Source organism: Rhinolophus ferrumequinum, chromosome 11, assembly GCF_004115265.2.
Source record: "Rhinolophus ferrumequinum isolate MPI-CBG mRhiFer1 chromosome 11, mRhiFer1_v1.p, whole genome shotgun sequence".
NCBI lineage: Eukaryota > Metazoa > Chordata > Mammalia > Chiroptera > Rhinolophidae > Rhinolophus > Rhinolophus ferrumequinum.
The window spans coordinates 42,837,341-42,863,073 of NC_046294.1; the positions used below are offsets into that span (position 1 = coordinate 42,837,341).

The window sequence follows — 25,733 nt, forward strand, 5'->3', positions numbered from 1 at the left end:
TTTTTATGAGTGGTATGTTGTGTTTAGCTGCAAAGAAAGTACATGGCCTATATATTTGGAAAACAGACCAAATCAATCCCAACTTCTATTAGATTTCAGCATATCACTGTTAACGAGTGATTATACACAATGCTCATATAATTACATACATTTCACGTTTGACAAAAATGTATTCAAAATTGGGGTGGCCAGTTGGCTCAGTTGGTTAGAGCGCCGTACTCATAACACCAAAGTCGCCAGTTCAATTCCTGCATGGGCCAGTGAGCTGCACCCTCCACAACTAGATTGAAAACAATGACTTGACTTGGAACTGATGGGTCTTGGAAAAATACACTATTTCCCAATAAAAACTAAAAAAAAAAAAAAAAAAAAGTATTCAAATATACAGAGTACCTACCATGTGCCAGGTGCCAGGTAGCATGCTGGCCAATAGGGAGACAGAGATTAAGTAAACACAGTCCAAGACCTCAGACTTGACAGTTTCTAAAATCTGCATAGGCTTTTGTGTGTCTTTGTATGAGTGTGAATGTGTGTCTGTGCCTTGATAAGTGGTGGAAAACAGCATTTGAATGCTATAGATATATATTATGTTAGCGTTTAATATCCTAGGTCTCTCATAACTAGATACAGCATTTCTTTATGTATACCTTAAGATGATGAGCTGTTGTATATAATTTTCCACATCCATCATATGCACATCGAAATGCCTTCTCTCCACTCTGTTGAGATTTAGCAGTTACTCTTGTTGCATGTCCTTGTAAGACAATCTCGATGAAATAAAAAGTATGATTTAAATTATTTATACAGAATAAAATAGATGAAATTACTATTTTCAGAATAAACAAGAAAAAATTGTGATGTAGGTTTCCAGACTCAGGTCATTTTATGAAGACTCTATCATGAGCCAGTTAGGCTAATTCTGTTCCATGGCTGAAGTCAGCGGTTCTGGAAGAAGTTGAAAGGAGACCCACGAGGGGGTATAGCAAGAGCTCACAGATCTACAGTAGTTCCCTCTTATCCATGGGGGACACATTCCAAGACCCTCAGGGGATGCCTGAAACCGCAGACAGTACCGAACCTTGTATATACTATGTTGTTTCCTATACATACCTACCTATGATAAAGTTTAATGTATAAATTAGGCACAGTAAGAGATTAACAACAATAACTAAATACAAAATAGAACAAGTATAACAAAACAAGTGTAATAAAAGTTATGTGAATGTGGTCTCTCTCTCTAAATAGCTTACTGTACTGTAATCACCTTTCTTATGACTATGTGAGATGATAAAATGCCGTATTAAATCGAGAACTTTCAACTTTGGCTTGAAGGAAGTACTTTACAGCTTCTCTTTGCAATATCTGAATTGCCAGCATCATTACTGCTATGCTTTGGAGTCATTATTAAGTAAAATATTATCAAGTACTTAAACACAAGTACTACAATATCATGACAGTCGATCTGATAAGCAAGATAGGTACTAAGTGACTCAAGGGCAGGTAGTGTATACAGCATGGATACATTGGGTTAAGGAATGATTCACCTCCCATGCAGGATGGAGCAGGACAGTGCAAGATTTCATCATGCTACCCAGAATAGCACACAATTTAAAACTTATGAATTGTTGGAACTACCCTATGATCCAGTAATTCCACTCCTAGGTATCTATCCGGAGAAATCCAAAACTCCAATTCAAAAATCTTTATGCACTCCTATGTTTATTGCAGCACTATACACAATAGCTAAGACATGGAAACAACCAAAATGCCCATCGGTAGATGACTGGATTAAGAAACTGTGGTACATTTATACAATGGAGTATTACGCAGCCATAAAGAAGAAAGAAATCTTACCATTTGCAACAACATGGATGGACCTAGAGAACATTATGTTAAGTGAAATAAGTCAGACGGAGAAAGATAAGTACCATGTGATCTCACTTATATGCGGAGTCTAAAGAAAAGAGTGAGTAAATGAACTAATCAGAAACAGTTTTGGAGACAAAGAGGAAAAACTGAGGGTTGCTAGATGGGCGGGGGGGGGGTGGGGGGGAGGGTGAGGGGATTGGAGGGCAGTAGGTGACCACAGGATGGCTACGGGGTTTGAAAATTAATCTGGGGAACGTAATTTAGTGGTTACCAGAGGGTAAGGGGGTTGGGGGGTGGGAGATGAGGTTGTAAAGGGGATCAAATATATGGTGATGGAAGGAGAACTGACTCTGGGTGGTGAACACACAATGTAATTTATAGATGATGTGATACAGAATTGCACACCTGAAATCTATGTAATTTTACTAACAATTGTCACCCCAATAAATTTAAAAAATAATAAATAAATAAATAAATAAATAAATAAATAAATAAAACTTATGAATTGTTTATTTCTGGAATTTTCCATTTAATATTTTTGGACAGCAGTTGACCATAAGTAACTGAAACTGCAGTTAAGGAAGGGAAGGCTGTATTCCCACTCTAGAAAAATCAACCCAGGTGGCATTCACATTATATACAGTTTATTCCCTGACATACTCAAGGGATCCACACACGCGTGCATATACACACACATGCTTTTTTTTTTTAGCACGTGTCCTAAAAACAATGTAAAAAACATTTTCAATTTCAAAAGCAATGAAAGAGGAGGTGTTAGGTCATTTGGGTCACCTGTGGGAGACATTACAATCCATATAATCCTAGTCTGTACTTATATTCAGTAGAAATCACTTTTCTGGAAATGGACACCACATGACTTCAAACAACTGCACTGATTTTAGAGATGACCATCTATTTTAGAAATTAAGATAGTGTAAAAATTGAAGAATGATTTTCTACTCTCTGAGTAATGTGGTAATAGTGTTGCAACATCCCAGGTTGTGACACATGGCTCAAAAAGTCTCTTCCAAAAGCTTTTATGTATTGCAAAAAGTTTAAAAATAATGGAGGAATAAAGATCATCATGACTGAGGAGATACTACTGATGCTAAAGGCTGAAAGAGAAATCTGAAAATAAAAGGCATAACAAAATTAAGCAGATGACCCTTTTTTCCAAAGAGCTGTTAGAATCCCTTTGGTTTCTGTTAAAGAGAACTCTCTTATTTCCCAAAGAGGTTCTGTCACACAGCACCTGCTGCAGATCAACATGGAGTTTTTGGTAAATAAAAATTTCATACAGGGCCGGCCCTGTGGCTCAGGCAGTTAGAGCTCCATGCTCCTAACTCCAAAGGCTGCCGGTTCGATTCCCACATGGACCAGTGGGCTCTCAACCACAAGGTTGACAGTTCAATTCTTCGAGTCCCGCAAGGGATGGTGGGCTCCGCACCCTGCAACTAAGATTGAAATCAGCACCTTGAGCTGAGCTGCCGCTGAGCTCCCAGATGGCTCAGTTGGTTGGAGCGCATCCTCTCAACCACAAGATTGCCAGTTCGATTCCTCGACTCCCTCAAGGGATGGTGGGCTGCGCCCCCTGCAGCTAGCAACGGCAACCGGACCTGGAGCTGAGCTGCACCCTCCACAACTAAGACTGAAAGGACAACTTGAAGCCAAACGGCACCCTCCACAACTAAGATTGAAGGATAACAACTTGACCTGGAAAAAAGTCCTGGAAATACACACTGTTCCCCAATAAAGTCCTGTTCCCCTTCCGCAATAAAAATCTTAAAAAAAAAAAAATTCCATACATATATTTCTAATTGCCTGATCCTTTCTATCTCCATTTTTAAGGTAATGAATGTGCTTTACAGAATCTGAGTCAGTATGAGAACTGATAAACAAAAATTATTTTTACTTATATTACTAAATATTTAGGTTTTAAAATAATCATTGTTTCCTCCATTTTCAGGTAAACCCAGATATTTTCAATCTGCATAAAACTGACTTAACACATTTAATTTATTTACCTGATGCATTTACATTACATAAGATTTTTTTTAGGGTAGATCCTTTTTAAAAACTTGTTTATTTCTTATCATACTGCATGTGACAAAATAGCTTTTAAAAATCATTCTTCTAGCTTTGAATAGAGTTATTGAAACTCTGGGAATGGGTCAGGTCCTCACCGTTTGACTACGGTAATACACATGTTTAAATGGTAAGGAGAAAGAGTAGACAATTACTGAGGCTAGAACAAGGGTCAGGAGATTTAGAGGGGCCCAGAATTAGGTAACAGCATAGAAAACGGTGGTTCAGTATGCCTAATATGGACACTGGTGGCTATACAGAATGTACCTTAGGTTTTTCCTTGAAACTGTCAAATCAACGAAAAAAAACAAGCCATAGATCTCAATGTAATTGTTAAAATACAAGCATTAATTTAGCCATACTCAGGTATTACAGTGTTTCCATTAAATGTTGCAGACTACAATTTTCTGATTAAAAGTAGGCCAATGTTGATAAAACATTTAGGTAAAATATGGGCACAATTCCCAATAGTTATAAGGGAAATGCTTACAGACCGAAAAGTGTCTTTACAAAGAATGATACAATTCCACATCTTCTCTGCCTAGGAAATTCCATCTCCCTACCTCCATGAGGTATGTTCTCATCATTCCAAACAGAACTGATTCTTCAATTCCTCAGCATCTCTGTAATATTTAGCTTAGATCACTGACATAGCACTTGACCAGCTGTCTTACTTTAAAAGCATCTGTATTCCCTTCTCTTCCCTATTAGTTTAACAGCTCCTTGAAGTCAAGGATTGTGTCTTATCTGCCTTCATACCTCACAGTGCTAGGTAAAACGATTTATGTCACTAAATATATGAACAGAATCAAAAGGAACTGAAAGTTTTTTTGGGAGGGTGTTAAAAACTTCTAAAAATTAAGATTGTGATGATGATTGGTCAACTCTGGGAATTTACTAAAACCACATCGTTTACCACTTTAAATGGTTGACCTTTATTATATGTGAAATAAATGGTAATTGGAATAAGTTTCTGTTTATTTCTCAAAAACCAGAAGAGCCTGTATGACTCCTTTAAAAATTAACTCTTATTTTTCAAAGTTCATTATTACTTTTTCTAATTATAACAGTAATCCATGTAAGAGTACATTGGAGGAATCTGGATACCATTGCAAAGAGTAAAGAGAAGTTCAAGGGAACTGTAATTCCACCATCCAGGGAAAACTTTTATTAACATCATGATGTGTTTCTATTCAGTATTTTCTAAATGAACATATATTAGTGTGTAGTTTTATCTTAGCAGAATTGGAATTATGCTTTACATAAATTCTAAAGGCAGATATTATCTGAAAGTGAGACTCCAAAGCAAGAGAAAAGAGTTCTTGCTAGTCTCTCTACTTCTCTAGGAGCACGAGAGAAGTGAGTATGCTTATCATCTTCTCAGGTCTGAAAGATTAAACCCAACAGCTCACACTTTCAGACTAGATTGTGGCAGCACATTATCTTGGAGAGGCTCACATCTGAATCTTTTCTGTTGTTATATTGCTCCCTCCTAGGCAAATTTATCAGAAGCTTTAATTCTGGTATGAAATATACATCAAGGGCTTGGCATCTAATTTAATTAAGCCGAAACAATGAAGTAAGGTAGAATTCATAACTTGTGATGACTGAAAATTATTTCAAAAAATGTACGTATGTGGTACACATGTACAATGGAATATTACTTGGCCATAAAAAAAGGAAATCTTACAATTTGCAACAACATGAATGGATCTAGAGGCTATTATGCTAAATGAAATAAGTCAGACTGAGAAAGACAAATACCATAAACTTCTATGTGGAATCTAAAGAACAAAACAAATAAACAAACAAAACAACAATAGACTCATAGATACGAGAACAAACTGATGGTTGCCAGAAGGAGCGCGGTTGGGAGCTGGATGCTGGATGAAAAAGGTGAAGAGATTAAGAAATACAAATTGGTAGTTACAAAATAGTCACGGGGCTGTAAAGTAGAGAATAGAGTCAATAATGTTGCAACAACTATGTATAGTGTCAGGTGGGTACTAGACTAATTGGGGGATCACTGCATAATCGTTAGACATTTATATAGTAACTGTTAGTCATTAATCAGAGATAGAACCCTTATTGGGTCACATCCAGATACGGACCAGCATCTCTTATATATATTTACATTATGTTTGCACTTTAGTAGAGGTTGACTTAGGTGGATATGACATACGGCCATATGAAAAATATTGAAGTCTAATTTTATGAATTCAAAGACTTGAAAAATTTGTCAAGAATCACATAGTTTCAAAGCTGATGGGCTTAGTGAACTGTAAACAGTGTTTATTGCCACTTCATGGCCCACTTTAGCTGAAAAACAGAAATACTGGCTATTCAGCAATGTTTAGAAGCATCAAATTTCTACCAGTGATTTCAGTGATTCCTGTTATTTTTATCATTTACTATTATTATAAACTTAAAACCTTCTTGATAACCCCTAATAGTATCACTCAGTGTCACTTAGTGGTGATGCTAATGCTCAAGTTAAGTGTGGCCCTGAAGCGGTAACTTTAAAATAGGAGTTAAATATGATAAAACTCTCAGAAGAATGCAAAACACTGTGGTAAGGGAGCAGCCAGCAAAGTATCAGAGATAATTTCCGAGACAATAAGGAGCAGCATTAGAGCAAGAATGTACTACAATGATTATAGAAACTCCAAGAACACCCACTCATGCAAACACAAAAACACATAATTCCAAACAGAGTCTTGAATTACGCAAGTTTTTGAAGTTTTGAACTGTAGATCTCCCAGAATGCATCTGCACTATTTGGTACTTGCTACAAAACTTTTAGAAGCACTGCTGCTCTAAGTTGTTATTTGGGTAAGGGTTAGCCAATGACTGGACCCAGGGTGAGCATGTGAATCAAGTGCAGCTAACTCATGGCCTTTTGCAGCCCAGGAAGCAGTCTGGCACAAAAAGTACAAACAGCTTTGCCCAGTAGGAACAATGATAACCAGCTATGCCGGACCTTCTCTCCAAGAGTTGAAAATGAACGTATGGAGGGAATTGGAAGCAAAAGAAACAAAGATATAAAAAGCAAAGTAGCGAGGATTAGTTAGTCATAATAATGACAAAGCCCCAGAAAAAGGATCCACAAACTGCTACATGCAGGGGCAATCAGATCACCTGGTCTCCAAAGCTGCCTTGGTTTCTAGCACACAAACTTCAGTTGGATTTCTGTGGTATTTCTATTTCTTCAGTGCCACTTTACAACCATATGATGAATCCTGAGACCTGAGTTAGTTTCAGAAAGCTGCTAATACATACTATACACTGTTTTTCTGAGTAGGTAAGATTTTCCTAGAAAGGTAGTGAGTTCCCTATTCTGGCTTTCATCCATAAAAGAACTTAGAAATGCTAAGAGAACGAGATTCTAATGTAAAAAAGTAGCTTTACATACCTGCATTTTTTTCTCTTGCTCATTTTCTCCGATCAATCCAGCACCTGTTACACTTTCACTTCCATCAATGGACACCTATAGGAATAAAATAAAGCTTAAAAACATTTAACCATTTGACAGTTGTTTAGGCTGGGTTATAAGTACATGGGGATTCATTATCATTTACTTTTATGTGTGTTTGAAAATTTCCATAATAAAAGTTGGGAAATAACCTTTTATATTATATAGAATACAAATATTCTATGCCGGGAGTGGGTGGGTGGGGGGAACCCTGCCCTTTTGTTGTAAAACTTAATTGAGACTTTCCTTCCCTTTTTCCAATCTCTAATTTCTACTTCTTAATTCATAAACAGCTCCATCTATACTTCTCTTATGGCACTCATCCTCAAATATATCTTTTTGTGAGTTACCTGCCACACATTTCTTTTCTATAAGCTCTTATTCCATCACCTTATTCTTCTTTCAGTATTTCTTTTTACATTTCACTTCTTTTAAGATAAACGCCAATCTTCTTGATGCTGTCTGATTTTGACTTCCTTTTTTTTGCTGTGGTATTTTTCTTTTTTTAAAAATTTTACTAAATTTATTGTGATGACATTGGTTAATAAGATTATATAGGTTTCAAGTGTATAATACATCATCTATAATGTATTATACAGCATCTGTATGTTGCATTGTGTTTGATTTTGACTTTGAATTGCTAGTTCCTTATTTGATAAAATATATATTTTTTGTTTTTTTTTTAATGAAAAATAAAGAGGGACGTTGTTGTCATTGTAAAATGATGTACCTTTGCTGCATACTGTTCCAAAGCACTGATGGTGTCAGGGTCAATCGTGGCATCCCCAGTGTGCAGACCTGCCACTGTACCGTCAGCCTGAATGGCTAAGATGGTGTCAGACTGCGGGACTTGCACTGCATGGTGGATGTAAGCTGTGGTGCCGTCTTCCAGCTGAACTGCCTGTAATGCGCTCTGGTCATAACTATCTGAGGGAGTGGAAGAGAATGGCATTAAAGAGAGTCTGATCAGCAGTTACGTATTTAAAGGAAAAAGAGGTTTTACTGAGTAGTTTACATGAGCACTGGCCCATTAGTTTTACATGTGTTATTTCATTCAATCCTCACAATTCTGAGAGACAGGTATACTTACTACCACCCCCACTGTACAAATGGGAAACTGAGGTTTGGGGAAGTAGATTTACTTTCCTTAGGAACCAGGAAATAAATAAAACTAACAATTAACAGTCAAAATCAGTATGTAGAGAAACCAGGATCCAAATTCATGTCAGTGTGACTCCAAAGTCCATTTTTTGCCCTCTAAGTAACTATACCAAGCTACATACAGTGTTGTGAAATAGTAAATCTGTACAATTACAATGAACCCATGATTTACTCGCACAGCTAAAGAAAAATTTCAGTTTACTTTTTCTCATCTTTAATAAGCAAATTTACTTACAAATTTAAATATTCTAAAATTTAAAAAATTTCTCCCTTTGGTTTCACAACTAAACAGTCTTTCTAAAACATGTTATATCATTCTATAATAAAATATTTTATAAAGTACTAACAATAGGTAACATTTATTAAGCATTTACTACGTGACAAGAATTATTCTAAGTGCTTTACAGATGTTTGCACATTCTGTTGTCTCAACAACCCTATGATGTGGATACTGATCATAATCCTCATTTTATAGCTGATGAAACTGAAGAACAAGGAGGTTAAGTACTTTGCTTACGGTCATACTGCTAAAGAACAGGAGACCAAGATTTGAATACAGATATTCTGGTTGTAGAGCTATGCTCATTACTCCGATGCATTCCATCTCAAACCCATGGTCCTCTCCACACAAAGCTAATAAACATTAACATTTTGCCATATTTGCTTTAGATATTTTTTAAATTTTTATTTAGTTTTAAATAAAGATCAACACAACAAGCAAAGGACTTTGCTAAAGAAGTTACATTTAAGCGGAAGAAAAAAAAATCAACAATTTAACTTTCAAATATTTAATTTCATATTTTAAAAGCAGCCTCTATTTGAAGTCTTCCAGGCAACAGGGGTTTGCTATTCAGACCTGGTATTGGAAAGTTCAAATTATTAGAAATTTTTTCCTTAGACTGTGAAAAAATCTGCCATCTTGTACTTGAGAACAAGCACAATTCTTTTACATGACAGCACTTCAGTAACTAAAGGCAGGTCTTATTTTTCCCACACTGCCATTTCTCCCCTATTTTATTCATATTTCCAAAACTATTTTACCTTTGGAGGTATGGTGAATAAATGCTGTAGTTCCATCTTCTAACTGTACTGCTTGACCATCCTCTAGACGTAAACTGTCCCCTGCTCGAGAACAATGCTTACATTTAGATCCCATGTTTTCTGACAACTCAGCAACAACAGAGCAAATAAATCATTAAACATATTATAAAAACTACACTTGCTTTATGGGTTCTTGAACATTTAAGGAATTTCAGTAAAGCTGCTCTGAATAAGTGTCTAAAGGTAAAAAGATATTAAGATATTTGTTTTAGGAATATATCAGGGGATAAGGAGAGTTGAAAGAAGGAAGAAAAAAGAAGAACATGAGAGACATGCAGGATTTTGCTCAAATAATAGAAATAGTTACTTAGGACTGTTGCACATTTATCTCAAGTGTAATCCAGTAACTTCTTTTCTCTTATCTTTGAGAGAAAGTCTCAATTAAAATGGTCTTTAGATGCTCTTTTTGACATCTATTGATCTTCCCTTTCAGAAGGAGGACTAGAGCTCAGGATTAAGTTTAAGTAGTAAGAGGAACTGCAGGCAGCAAATACTGAAGTATGAAAATCAAAAGGCTAAATAAGTATCAAATACTTACTACTTTTAGGTATGGGTACATGTTGAACATAGGCAGCAGAACCATCTTCCAACTGAATGACCTGGCCATCTATGAGTTTTCCATCTGGAACACAACATTTAAGCCAATAAATTAGCACAAGCAAAAAGTTTTAAACGTTATACAATTTCAAAATGATATCAACTATAAAAACATACACTACTTAAGATCATGTTCATCTTGATTCTTCCCTCAATGTTCTGAGGCAATTCAATAACACATCCAGTGATCCTACAGAAAGCAGAAAATCCTCCCTCAGCCATCCTTCCTCCCCTCCAATTTTCAATTAGACAAGTTCAAGAGGAAGAGTGGCTCATCACAGCAGGCTACGTGAGTTGAACCTCTATATACCTTTGAGAGCCACTTAGGAACAGTGACTCTGACCATTGAGAAGCTGAAGTTGAGAAGAATAAACAGATATGTCAGTGTATGTGAGGCTAGTTGTCATTCTCATCCCTGGGGGCATAAGTCCTTGGACTACATATACACATGCTCAGTAGGTTTCCACAAAAACAAGTAGTCTGAGAATAAGACTATTGCTTGGAGCAAAGTAAACACTGATTCAGAGACAACATTATATAAGCAAAACCAAATGTCTTTATTCTTATGCATATTTTATAAAAACATTAAATAATTACTTGAACCAAAAAAGGCAAGAGAGGTCTTACTAGAAACAGGCTGGGGACACTCTCCCTCCCCGCTTCCCCATTTTTCAAGTATCTCAAAGGGTATCTCCAAATTATCAAAACAAAATTTAAGTTACACTGAAACTATTTAAAATATGCACTAGAGTCTTTAGGGGGGATTGGGAAGGGGTAGAGTTGCTAAGTGCTCTAACTCTGAGGTTATGCATTGCTGGTATTAACCAATGGGCTGTATATGAGGCACATACCTTTGGAATTGTGCTGTATGTAAGCAGTAGAACCATCTGCAAGTGTCACTGCTTGCAAGCTGACACCTTCCATATTTTCCAAATTGTCACCATCTATTATAAAAAGGCAGTTATTTTCTTTAGATAACTATTATATGTGCATGCTGTTTAATTTTTTTAAATGAAAATTAGGCAAAAGGTAGATTGCTTAACTTAGACTCAAATAGAATTTCTTCTAGCATTTACAAAAAATATTTCCCTGCCTTACTGTACCCAGCACCCACACCAAGTTAAAAACGCTCCTAGAAAGGCTTAGCTTTGGCTTGCCTTTAGCTACACCAGGAAGAGGGAAGTAAACACAGTGAGTTTTCATTTCCCTTAAGATAAATGCTGTTTTCAAACCCACATCATCCCTTCAAACAAGACTGCTCACCTGCCACAGTTACTGCCTCTGTCAGGCACAGGGTAACATGCTGAGCCTCCATTCCTCCTCCAGGAAACTCTGCCATTCCCTGAGAATCTCGATTTATTTGGGCTAACAACATTTTTTACCTTGAAGAAAAATATAGGCACTTGAGAACAAAGAATGATGCACATGAAAAAAAAGCTACAAAGAGTATTTCAGAACCATAAAAAATTGCTAAGAAAGTAAACGGTGTTTGAAATAAGCTAAAATTTCACTTAATATGCAGGTTAAGAGTATTAACCGAGTCACCTCTTGCCCTTCCCATTTCTCCTTCCCTTGACGTAAAAGAAGCCTGAACTCGGTGCTTTCTTAAGATGGATTTGAAATACCACTAGGCTCCCATCTTCTCCATCGGCACTTTCTAGATCAATAAACCTTTCCTTACTCCAAACTCTGATGTTTTGAATTTTGGCCTTTTGAAATGTCAGGCATAGAGACTCTGAACTGGTAACACTTCCATGTCCACACATATAGAAATATCTCCTTTTAAAAGCTGTTTTGTGGTTCATACTGAGTACAGGTTCTAATATATTTGATAAGCCCTCTACTCATGGTTATTTTAATATTTCCTTTTTCTTTGCTATTAAAAACTATGCTGCAAAAAAAAAAAAAAAAAAAGAGTATTAACCCAAAGTCCAAAGCATGCTTTTCATAATTCATCAGTACTATTAAGCACACTGCCTATCAGTCTTGCCTATCGGTTTTGTATCATGTCTAAAATTCCCATAATTAGAATTCTTTGGGTTTAGTATGGTTGAAGATTCCAACTTATAATCTATGAGCAATCCCGGTAGCCTCAATCTTCAGAAATCTGTCCTGAATCTGGCCACTTCTCACAACCTTCGCCATTACTTCCCTGATGCAAGCCTACCTACCATCTCTCACCCACATTACTGCAAAGCATCCTAACTAGTCTGCCTACTTCTACTGTGACTTCCCCACAGTCTCTTCAACACAGTAGGCAGAGTGCCCTTTGTTAGAGCATGTCCCTCTTCTGCTCAAACCCTGATGGCTTCTCATCAGAGTAAAACCAAAGTCCTTACACTGGCCTATGAAGCCAATGGTCTTGTCCCTCATTTCCTGTTACTCTCCATCTCATTCATTCCATTGCAGCCACACTGGTGTCCTTGCTTTTCCTCAAACAAGTGTTTTGCAGCTTGAGGATCTTTACATCTGATGTTCCTTCTGCCTGAAACATTCTTTCCAGCATTTTCATTATTATTCCCTCATCTTCTTAAAGTCTCTGTTCACTGTCACCTCAATGAGAGCTTCCTGTTCACCTCATTTCAAACTGCACCTCTCACCCCCCAAACATGATATACCCTATCTCTCTTCCCTCCTTCATATTTCTGCATGGTACTTATTATTGAACATATTACATGTATTTACTTGTTTGTTTCTTTCTTATCTATTTCCCCCTGCACTAGAATGGACAGGGATTTTTCCCTGTTTGCTCACTGCTGACTCAAGTGCCTAAAAAGTACTTGAGTTATCGCAGAGGATTTGGGATAACTTAGCTGCTTAAGCCAGGGAATCTCTTGAGGACCTTTCCAGGTCTAAAGATCTGATTTTCAGTGTCAATATTTAAAAAAGCAATAGGCAGAAAGCATAATAATTTTCAGTTACACTTATGTTTAGGACTACTTGGAGATTTTTGTTTTAGAAACTCTATAAATTGTGCCCTCTTTGGACTAAAGCCAGGGACTGTGGTTTAGACTCACAGAAAGATATTAGTGCTGTGCTAAAAGTCAATCAAGGGTTGATTTTTCATGGATCCCTGAAAGATTCATAGAGCAGACTGAAACTGCACTTTCTTGTTTCCTCTGAGGGCTGACAGAGAAGTCTCAACACTGGTACTCTGCTGTTAAGATGCCTGATGAGTATAGGATTGGGACAAGCTAATTTTCAGAACAACTAGTATCAGTATATAACAGAAATAAATTAAGATAAGAAAATGCAAGGGAAAACACCTATAAAGATGTAGTAAGCATTGCATGATTTTTGCTGTATTCATCTAAGAGAGGCAGATTACAAGGTAACTTGGGTCATGAAGTTAAAAAATATCTAGGGTTTAATTGTAACTCAAGCCTTTGTCCTTTTCATTCAATTATTTATAAATCTCCAAATAACCACAATATGCAACATCAGAGGGTAGCTGGCATATCTGCAATAAATAAAAGTTCTCTCGTTTGAAATCTGGTCAGCTGTTAAATTTCTTTAACCTATAGTTTCAATCCTAATGGGGAAAAAAATCTACTCTATCTGAAAGATGAGACAGCTGTTTTCTGGACATAAATTGCTGGCAAATACAAGGGGTAGTGAATGGAGAAAGGACTCAGAAGAGTTCAAATGGGCACTACAATTACCAGAGGTACTAAGTGATGGCAGGTGCACAGACCATCTTATTTTTAAAGTTCTCAAAAAGACTCTGTGATACAATTAATGCCTTGTTAGAAAATGATCCAATGGGGAAAATCTGAGAGTGAAGAAAAGGAATAAACAAGCCAGAGATAAAACACTCTACAGTTGTTCACACCATATCCATCACCATCTCTTGATCATTTCTGTCACCAACGTTTTCTCCAGGTTGTATGAAAATGAGCATGTAAGAGGCACATGACATCTTTAGAAAGGGCTACCTTGTGAAAGGCAGTCAATTTCATGTGCTTTAATAAGACTCATGGGCCACAATCAGACACAGAGGAGGCTGTCCTGAAGCACTAGGAATCTCCAATGAAGACATAATGTGTGTAATAAAGTTCCTGCCTTTCTGGAAAATGATGTATGTGAGCATAAGAAGAAGAAAAACCCTACAGAAATGTAGCAAACGTAATATCCAGAATACATAGAGCACTTGTACAAGTCAACAACAAAAACCAAAATACCCTGATCTGGACGACTAACTTCGCCAGTAGGGAGGTAACCTAAGTTTGCCTAAGACTGAGGAAGTTCTGGGGACATGGGACTTTCAGTTTTGTTTTGTTTTGTTTGGGGCGGGGGGGAGGGGAAATGCACTTTGTTTTAAAATTGGGATAGCACTGGGCAAATCAAGACAAATTAGTTACTATATCCCTCCAGTCTTGTTCTAGCCAAAACCTGCTCCCTTTCTGTACTCCAACAATATGATTAAAATTCTAATAGTTAATGATACTGTCATTTAATAATGTTAATAACACAAACATATTAAATAGAAAATGATAATGATAACTAACCCTTCCATAATACTTACTATTAGGTTGGTGCAAAAGTAATTGCGGTTTTTGCGACGATTTTTAACCTTTTAAACCGCAATGACTTTTGCGCCAAATTAATATATGCCAGGCATTATGACTAATTTATTCAATCCTCCTAACAATCCTATGAATTAAGTACCATTTTATCCTAATTTTGCAGATAAAAACGAAGATCAGAAAGGTTAAATGTCCTTAACTTCACAACATAAGTGGCAAAGTCTGCCTTCTAACCATTTGGCTCAACAACTGTTATAGGAGCTACTGGATTGCATCTAGACCTCCAAACATTACTATTCACACCATCTAGAAAACTCTTCCTGCTCTCTTTACTTGGCTAAATTTTTCTGGTCTCAGAGTCCACCAGACAGTTTTACCTGAACTCCTCAAACTGGGTCAGAATGATTCAGATTTCCCGTGATACTCTGTCTATACTCTTATCGTAACATTTATCACAGTTACTTTACCCATTCTTCTCCAGAGTGGAAGCAGTGTATCTACAGTAAGCAGTTACTAGAACAAACTATTTAAGGAGGATGTCCCATAGTTAGATTAGAAAGTGAGGGTTACACCTAGGAAGGAATGCTTGTAAGAGGTAATAGAACATTATACTTAAGAATGAGGACTCTGGAGCCAGACAGCCTGCTTCAAAATCTCATTTTTCCACATATTATCTAAGATCTCGGGCAAGTTATTTACCTGCTCTGTCACAGTTTCCCTATCTGTAAAAGGAGGGTATTTCACAGAGCTGTTATTAAGATAAATATAAATCCTATAGAATAGCACCTGGCATTACATATATGTTTGCTATTAATGCTTATGAGTAGTTTTAAGCTATATGAGAAGAGATTTATACAGCTCCGTGTCTCTGTCTTATTCTACTTTCTCTTATTACTAGGTTTTTGGTGTGAGGGGGGTAGAGTAGATTACATTCTTAAAATAAACTCCCAGGATTAAGATTACTGGATTTAAAAATATGAGCATTTTTATGGCTATGACTATTTACCGCCATTAGTTTTTTTAAAGTGTTGTGCTAACTGCATGGCCACCAGCAACACAATGAGTATGTTCCTTTTACATCTTTAGTGGCATTGGATATTATACTAGAAGGTTGGTCTGTTATAAGAACAGATGGATGATTAGTCAAAAAGATTAAAGGGAAGCATAAAAATGACATATACCTTAAATATTTTAATTTTAATATATAAACATACATTCATTCATTCACTAATTTTTGCTAGAAGGCCAAGGCCTTTACTCTGAGAATTGGTCTGTGGGTCTGTTCAGCATGGACTTTTTGCAAAAATCAGTAGTACGATGAATTCCAGTTGGGGTTACTTTAAAGAAGAGCAAGAACTTAAGATCTTTGCAAAGGGATTTTAAGATAGAATCCTTCCATATTTGAACGTTTTTTCCCCTTCTGATATTTTATAGTTATATCACTTACAGGACTAAGTCCAATTCCTTAGTCTGACATTCAGGCTACTCTCCAACCTGGCCCCTACCTACCCTTCTAATTTCATCTCCTATTATTCTCCTTTAGGTCTTTACCTTTACCGTGGTCAAACTACTAAAAAATATGTTTGTTGGATAAATGTGCAGGATTTATATTGTGGGTAGTATAGGTATGTACAGATACATATATGTGTATGCACACACATATCAGACAATGTGTATGCCTTGACGGATATAGAGAGGTAAAAAAGAAGTGGTCCTTGCTTTTAAGAAACTCATTCCATTACTCCAGACATGTAAAAACAGATCATTAAAACACAACATGGTGATTCCCTGTCAAGATGGTGTAGTACGTAAACGTTATATGCTAGCCTCCTCTCACAACTACATCAAAATTACAACAAAATTATAGAACCACCGCCCTTGAGAACCACCTGAAGACTAGCTAAACAGAAATCTTATAACTAAGAATATAAAGATAAAGCCACGTTGAGACTGGAAAACAATCAAACCAAACAATGTGGAAAAAACCCACAATTAGGACAATTTGGCACTAGCTATCAAAATTTTAAACCAAGTAATTCTACTTGGAACATATTAAACAGATCCTCTCTCTGTCTTTTTTTAAATTAAAGTTTATTGGGGTGACAATTGTTAGTAAAGTTACATAGATTTCAGGTGTACAATAATTCTGTATTACATCATCTATAAATCCCATTGTGTGTTCACTAAACAGATCTTAAGTGTGCAAAGTTCACTGTTATATTATTTTTAATAGCAAGAAATAGTACAATCTAAAAATCCATCAAAAAGGACAGGTTAAATAAATTATAGGACATCCATAAATGAAACATGCAGGCATTAAACAGAATGGGATAAATCTATATGAAAGGGTGGGAAATATGTCCAAGATATACTGTAAGGGGGAAAAAGCAAATTGCAGAAGAGTATATATGGTATGACTGCATTCATGTTTTTAAAAATGTATATAAGTATCTGCATATGCTTGTATATATATTTAACAATTCACATGGTTACCTCCCAGAAATGGGACTAGGAAATGAGGGTGGAGTATGGACAGTTTAATTTTTACTCTATACCTTCTATAAGTTAAAAAAATTTTTACCTTGTATTACGTTCATTGTTTTAAAAACTAAAACTAGTTACTTTAAAAAAACTAGTTACTTTACTATAAACAGAAGCATTAAGAGTAAGAGCACCTAAACTTTGTCTCAGGGATGCAAAGACAGGGCATGTGAATTTGGGCATAAAAAAATAATCATTTCCTACACTAGGACGAGCAGAAAGGCAGTCCGGGCACAGGTAACAGCCTTTACCACCGGCTTTTCCAAGGACACTACCCAGTTTCAGTCAACATTTGACTCCTATACTACTTGCCGTTATTTGACTTCTGGCCCAGGTCACTTTGAATTACTAATCGCTTTTATTATCATAGATTTATCTGCATATGGCTTTATAATTTGCTGGAGTGTTATGCATTTGAATCCTGCTCAGCTCCTGGGCAATTAACCTTCTGCTGAGCTTCCATTTCCTCTTTTGAAGAAATGCGAGAACACCTACCTGATAAGGCTGTTGTAAGAATTAAGTGAAATAATGTATGTAAAGCTCTTAGCACTAAAGATGTATTCTTGTGCCACTTTTCTTTCTACAGGTGAGGAAAGTGAGGTTTATAGAACCTTGTTCTTGGCTGAAAGGTTTCTCATTCCTGATACCTAATGCTCCTCTCTCCTCTTACCAGTTAACTCCTACATCTAGCCTGCCCCATTAGACTATAAGCCTTCTAAGGTATGTCCTATGGGTCTTTGGAATTTTGACTCCCAAGATTGTATGTTCAATATATAATGAGTTTAAAATACCTCATGTTGCAGAGTGCTTTACAATTATCATCTATCATATATTAGGGGTGCCAAAAATATGTATACAAGTGGACTTTGGTCAATGTTGCTCAAGCAGTAGTTCGCCATAATCAGAAGTGTCTGGATGCTGATGGTAACCACTTTGAGCATCTCTTGTAATTGCAGAAGTCAAACGTGACTTGTAGTCATCTTTTGTTATCAGTATATATATTGAGTATTACAATTTGAATAGTTTTCCTTTCTTAAAGTGTGTATACATTTTTTTGGCACCCTCTGTATATTTAGCCACGCTGACCTTCTAGTAACTAGTACACATCTAATTCTTCCTGCTTTTGCACATATATTTCAGTGTCACCTCTTACTTGAAATATCCATTCTACCACCATCTCCTTATTCTCTACCATAGGACTATTTCCTTCATAGAGAATTTCACTTACCAGAATGTCTAAGTTAACTCTAAGTTCCCCCAAAACAAGGTCCCCATCTGTCCTAGTCACCCCTGAATCCCTGGTGCCTACAAGAACGCCTGGCACATGGTACCTGATTACTAAATATTTGTTGAACAAATGAACACAATTTGTATGAGGTCATGGAAGGGATTAACGATTAGGTTTTCTTTTATTCCAGTGCTCTTTTCATTGTCTTACTTTTTATAACATGCTACTGTATTGTGTGGCTATTGCAAGTACAAACTACCATTAATTTAAATGATTCCAACTTCTTGTGACCATTACTCCATACTATATAAATCTTTGTATTTTCAATACGAGGCCAAATGCATTCATCATTTAACTTAAAGATAAATAAAAAGGTACAATAACATCCATCCTATGCCAATATTATGTACAGTACTTAAAATAGTGTTATCATTCTAGGAACTACAGACATCTTACATTTTAAAAGTTAGAGTTGGGTATGTAGTAGGTTACTGAATAACTCAGTTGAGACTGGGCTTTTGAGTCAGTCATAGATTTAAGCCCCAGCTTTGCTGTGTAATACGCAGTTGGACATGTTACTCTAAACTTCAGTTGACTCACCTGCAAAACAGGAGTAACTACTCCAGTACTTGACTTAGGTTTGTGGTTAAGATAAAGTTTATGTATATATGTAAATCACCCTAAAAGCCATTTAATTCACCCCAAAAATCATTTAGCCAAAGTTAAGTGCTGAGTAAAGTGGTATCTTAAGTACAAAAAAATGTAGTTTGGAGTTAAATGCTTGGGTCTACACATTAATGAACAAGTTATTAATAGACAGGGTTGTTTGTTACTACAGCGTAGTTTTAAAATGGAATTAGAGTTATGGGCAAGTATGTTGAAAACTTTATCATTGTTTTCAAAATTTTCTTTTCTACAAGGGAGAGGGGGATTTCTCAGTCTAAATCCATCTTATAAACAAAATCATTTTGACAGTACAATAAAGTTTAAAACACTGTGTCACTAATTAAGCACAGAATGGAGCAGTAACACATGCAACTCCTGGTTTTATTTCAGGACATTTTGTCCTGAAATACAGCCAGGAGCAAAAAGACCCAGAACTAGGTAAAACCTCACATTATAAAACAAAAACAGAAACTAGATGAAAACTTACAAATTAAGTAAGGATGAAAACCTCAGGACGCAGAGAGTTTTCCTCACATGATCATAAACTACATATACATTATACATAATTAATAACAGCTAAAGTACTAGTAGAGGCACAATTCCCCAATCCAGCTTGGTCATCTTTCCATGAAGAACACAATGAATCCTTACGTCACAGCACTATCGTAACTTGCAGCCAGCCCGGTGGCTCAGGCGGTTAGAGCTCCTTGCTCCTAACTCCAAAGGCTGCCGGTTCGATTCCCACATGGGCCAGTGGGCTCTCAACCACAAGGTTGCCAGTTCGATTCCCCGACTTGGGCTCCGCCCCCTGCAACTAAGATTGAACAGGGCACCTTGAGCTGAGCTGCCGCTGAGCTCCCAGATGGCTCAGTTGGTTGGAGTGCGTCCTCTCAACCACAAGGTTGCCGGGTTCATCCCGCAAGGGATGGTGGGCTGCGCCCCCTCCAACTAGCAATGGCAACTGGACCTGGAGCTGAGCTGCACCCTCCACAACTAAGACTGAAAGGACAACAACTTGAAGCTGAATGGCACCCTCCACAACTAGGATTGAAAGGACAACAACTTGACTTGGGGAAAAAAAAAAGTCCTGGAAATACACACTGTTCTCCAATAAAGTCCTGTTCCCCTTCCCCAATAAAATCTTAATAATAAAAAAAAAAAGTTAATAATAAAAAAAAAAAGCTATGGACATTTTGCAAATCACTGTCTCATAAGGTACCTGTATATAAATAAGACCTTTTACAACTCAATATCAATACTAGACAATCCAATTTAAAAACACGGAACAGATCCAAGTCGACATTTCTCCAAAGAAGATATACAAATGGCCAAAAAGCACATGAGAAAAATGCTTAAAACCATTAGTCATTGGGAAATGCAAATCAAAATCACAAGGGATACCCACTAAAATGGCTACCATCTAAAAGACTGTGTTAATAACAAGTGTTGGCAAGGATATGAAGAATTGTGAATTCTCATACACTACTGGTAGGAATGTAAAATGGTGCAGCCACTTTGGAAAACAGTTTGACAGTTCTTCAAAAGGTTGAACATAGCTACCATATGACCAAGAAATTCTACTCCTAGGTATATATATCCAAGAGAAATGAAAACATGTCCACACAAAACCTTTTACACAAATATTCATAGCAGCATTACACATACCAGACAAAAGCTGGAAAAAACCCAAATGTCCATCAACAGATGGATAAAACATGTTATCTATACATGAAATATTTGGCAACAGAAAGAAATGTATTGCCATATGCTATAACATGAACCTTGTAAATATAATGCTAAGTGAAAGAAGCCAGTCACAAACGCCCACAGACTGTAATTCCATTCATGTGAAATGTTCAAAATAAGCAAATCAGCAGATTAGTGGTTGGGGGAGGGGTGGAAGGTTAAGGGGAAATGGGGAGTAACTTAATGGGTAGTTTCTTTTTGGAGTCATAAACATGTTTTAAATTGATTGTGGAGATGGTTGCACAACTCTGAATATACTAAACCAACTTGATTACATACTTTAAATGGGTAAGTTGTAAGATATATGAATTATACCAATAAAGCTATTATTTAAAAAAAATAATGGGGGGCTATCGAATTATACGCCTGGATTAGTTACGAATCTCATCAGTTTTTCGGTGATCTCATCACCTATTCTTACTAAAAACTTAACAATGAACTTAAATACACAGATTTTTGTCAACTACAGCAAAACTCACGTATCAAAGCTGACAATTTTCCACCATATCCCCCCCTTGATTATATCAGCTGATTAGACACTTCCAAACTAAATGTTGACATTGGTTTTAAACAAATAATGGGTTTAGCAATGGTTTCTCCCAACTTTTTCCTTAACTTCGTTAATGCGGGGGTTAAAGGTTAAAAAAAGAATAAGGGGAGGGAATAAAAACTCGTTCACGTTCCACAATAAAATGTTAAAAAGCAACTGAAGGATTCGTTCAGTCTTTGGCCCAACCATGAAAAAGGAGATATAACAAAATGGATTAATTTCTAACATTCGATGTTAGGCCTCAGTGACCTAAAAATTAAAAAAATAAAATAAAAGTGAGGGAAACAAGTGATCTGTGCACGATCTGGGTTGGAGGAAATTCCAGGTGCGATCCGCAGGTGGGGTCCCAGCGGGCCCTCGGCCAGTCCTGCCGCCGGCGCCCCAGTTGGGGCCTAGTGCGGGCTGTGGCCCGCCGTCCCAGTCGGAGGAGCTTCGCCTTAGCAGCGCCTGGGGACTCGCTCCGCGCGGAGGTCAAGCGGAGAAGCGCCGCCAGGCTCCCGAGGGCTCCACCCTCCCCTCCTTCATTCCCTCCCCTCGGCGGTCCCCAGAGGGGAACAGGCGGGGCACAGCGCGCAGAGACAAGGTGTGTGGGGGGGTGGCGTCCGCAGCGAGAAAAGCTCCGCCGCCCCAGAGTGGCGGCCGCGGGTTATTAATAAACTCCGCTTCTGCCCAGGCGCCGCTCCCGCGGCCGGCCGTAGAACCGGCAAGGCCTGCGGCGGAGGTTGAGCAGCCGGAGTCAGAGCCGGGGCCCGAGCGGGCCCGCGCCGCCGCGCTAAGGGCGGCGGCCGGGCGGAGAATAATGCACACTGGGTAAAAACACATTTATATACGAACCTCCGAGAAAATTTTCCAACAATTCCTTCGTCCGACCACCATGCACCAGGACAGGAAACAGCCGCCCGGCCCCCAGGCCCCGCAACCCGCATAGTGAGTCTGAAGCCCACCCCCAGCTTCCATTGGGCTATCACTACGTTACTCACTGGACGGTTTCTGCTTGCCATTGGCTCAAATTTAGGCTACGTGAGAGACCGCCTTATCCACGCCCCATATTCGTTACGTCATGCCTTAAAGGCAGCATCTGAGTGGCTTGCGCAAAGTGCGGAATCAAAGTTCCTCTGTCTGACTGGTTAGCAGAACCGCTCATCCCAGACCGACACCGCCTCTCTGACAAGTGAATTATGCCGATTCTGGGGCCCCAGCGGGAGGCGCCATTTTGTAGCGAGGGAGGGAGGCTGGTCCTTGTGACTAGCCAGGAGGGAGAAGGGGTGGCTGGCGCCATTTTCCCCACAGGGGTAGGAGATGGCCTTGGCTCTCCCGGTGGGCTTGTTGGAGAGCGTTCTGGCGATTCGTTAGGCTTTGTCTTGCGATTGCCGAGTGTCGGCCGTTGGGAGGGATGTGGGTGGGAGGAATAGGACAGGATGGAAAGCCTAACAGTTCCCTGGGGGCTCTCGATGCCAGCTGAGGCCTTTGGTCTTGGGCAAGGGCTGTGCTTATCCGAGAGCTTCTGTTTGCCGGTTACTGGCTGCCCTGCTTCTGCAGTCGCCGGGGTATGACCATTCGGTGGGAGGGTGAGCTTCCTGCCTCTGCCGAAGCTCCGGCGCAGCTTGGCACTTGGGTGATGGTCTTGAATTCTGCTGGGAGACACTACGGAATTTTTCGTGCTTTCATGTTTAAATTCAAAATTTGAAGTCGTCTGTAATGGTGTCGCTACTTTACTTGACCTTTTACCTTTTGTGTGTGTGTCGCGAATTAAAGGAAAGTCAAAAGGGTGGGAAAAGCATTGACTTGGACTGTCCAAACCTATTAAGAAAGGATACAAATTAGTTGTGAAATTTAGGTACTATTTTTGTAGGTCTTAACCCAAACTTTTTCTATACTATTGGAAATACTAGCCATGTCAGTAGTATTAAGTACTCATTTGCTTTGACAAGCAGGCTGAGTAAAGATTAGATAAGGTGTATAGACCAAAGGTTTGTTAAATCGGGCATTCCAGATGCAGAATTGAATTACTAAGAATGAGGAGGCTTGCCGGTTGTTAACAGGTTTGTATTCTGTCTGCTTGCAAAAATTGGCGAGAGCTGAATGATGTTAGGTGTATTGTCTATTGCATTCAGACGATTATGGAATAGCCAAGGGGTTAAATCAAAAGGAAGTTAAAGGTAGCATTCTCAGAATAATTAAAATGTTTTGATTTACAATTGAGCTTAGTTTGAGATTTTAACATTACTTTCTTTTTGGTGGAGAGTAGGGTGGGGGGGGTCAGGCTGACTATAACCAAAGTATAGTTGCACAATCATTGTCTAAATGCCATTCGAAGGAAAATTGAACTTTGAGTTTCGTTTGATTATATTCTTTAGAAGTCTATAAAGTAGTGATTTTTTACATTCTTATAAAAATGAAAAATGTGACAAAATTGGATTAGGTTACTTGAAACTGGAGGAATGGCTCACTTAAACCAGTCTTGTATCCAATGGATTCCCTTTGTCCTAGGGCTGTACCGAGTTTGTAAGAGACTGTTAGCATGTGAACTGCTATCTTTAGGTCAGGGTTAACAGCCCCTAGCCTGAAACAACATAATTATAAAATTCCAGGATGTGGGCAGTTGCAGCATGGAGACTAGAAGTCCTGTAGCTTATCTTATACTCCTGGTCTCCTTGTCCTGTAGTAAATCTTATACTCTTTGAAGCTCTGTAAGTCCTGTAAGTTTATCTAGTACTCTCAGAAGCTATGAAAAGCCTTGAAAATGCTATATAACCCCTTGGCTTTAAGTGTTTGGGGGTCCTTGTTAAAACCCGCTGCGTCGGGCAGAGACTCGGACCCCAGCCGGCTGGAAATAAACCTCGCTGTGTGACTTGCATTATTGTGCGGGTTCTCTGTCTGTCTGAGGGGGACAATTCCGGACCTTAACAAGTTCAGATGAAAAGTATTTTAATTTATATTGTCTGTACCTTCCAGATGGTATATCTGTATTACTAAGTCCCATGCCTGTAGTCTACTCATTAAAACACTATAATACAGAACCTCAAAAAGAATTTTAAAATAACCCTTTAATTGCAGATTGCACTTAACAGGACATCCCCAGGACTACTAAGTAGTTGTAAAAATTGAATGGTAGTGGTGGTGAATAGGACGCTGTAATTCTAATCTGATTCTGGGAGAGACTTTAATTCTGATTTTGTCACAGGTAATAGAACTTTGTATTAACAGTATTTACCAGAGACTGTGGAACAGAGTTCAAATGTACATAGTATTTAGAGCCATTCATAATCTTCACATTTTCCCCAGATCACCTCCTGTCCCTTACATCTTGTATCTTAAATCAGCGGCTTGAAAGCATTTCACTTCCAACCAGTGCTAGTCTAGGCTCTTAAAGCTGGACTATTTGCCCAATTTTCTAGATAGCCTAACTTATTTCTAGCCCCATTTAAAAACTATTACCATCACATTTTTTTAAAAACATTTCCTTCAATAACTCAAAACTTTCTGGAGAATTGACTTTAGCATATTTGTACGGTGACATAATGGTTATAATATGTATATGTATACATATATAACATGTATAGAAAAATAGAAATGATGCATTAATTATGGGTGTGTTATAGGTGATTTGAATTGTTTTTCTGTAATAAATTTGAATTTATCGTGAATTTGTAGGTTGTTTTTTTTTTAAACAGGAATTTAAAACCAAACTAGTGGTTTGCTCTCCATTGGGAGCTGTGGCTGTAGATGTGTCACTTGTCTGAAAACCTGTTGTCTCATGTAAGGTAAAACCACTTATGCCACGGTGTGATTGGGAGGATGTATGAGAATGGAGGTAAACAAATCTAGCACAGTTCCTATCAGAGATGCATTCAAGTGCTTAATAAATGGTAGCCCATCTTTCTCCAATTCTCTTTAATAGTCTATAGCAGTGGTTCTTGAGCACTTTGATAGCTCCTTTGAGATTTTGGATGAAAACTATGAAAAAGATATTAAAGTTTATAGTCATAGGGCTCATGGACCCAAAGTTAGAGCCCTTGCTTGGTCTGTAGACTAAACTCAGTTAATCTCACTCAGCTTCCACACTGAAAGCACTGATTAGGGCTTAATTAGAACATATTTTGGAAGTGTTGCCATGATTAGGTTACTTAAAATGTTCCTTTCCAATCTCAGATAAATGATTCTCAGTATATATGCTGACTTAAGCATAGC

General features: G+C 37.9%; 1 protein-coding gene across 3 annotated transcripts in view; it reads right to left on the reverse strand.

Moving 5' to 3' along the window:
• The window catches only part of ZNF143 (zinc finger protein 143), a 43,344-nt gene extending 20,856 nt beyond the window's left edge, over positions 1–22,488 (reverse strand). Inside the window, exons 1-8 of one of the 3 annotated variants that reach the window (XM_033121207.1) lie at positions 22,377–22,488; positions 11,549–11,667; positions 11,137–11,229; positions 10,227–10,310; positions 9,629–9,709; positions 8,157–8,353; positions 7,367–7,441; positions 648–767 (exon numbers count right to left, since the gene is read on the reverse strand). In XM_033121207.1, the coding sequence (XP_032977098.1) occupies positions 648–767; positions 7,367–7,441; positions 8,157–8,353; positions 9,629–9,709; positions 10,227–10,310; positions 11,137–11,229; positions 11,549–11,660 (762 nt within the window). In that variant the 5' untranslated portion in view covers positions 11,661–11,667; positions 22,377–22,488. Of the gene's footprint in view, positions 1–647; positions 768–7,366; positions 7,442–8,156; positions 8,354–9,628; positions 9,713–10,226; positions 10,311–11,136; positions 11,230–11,548; positions 11,668–19,180; positions 19,675–22,376 lie in introns of those variants that run through there. The other 2 variants (XM_033121208.1, XM_033121206.1) reach the window with 2 other exon arrangements.
• Between the last annotated feature and the right edge of the window lie 3,245 nt (positions 22,489–25,733).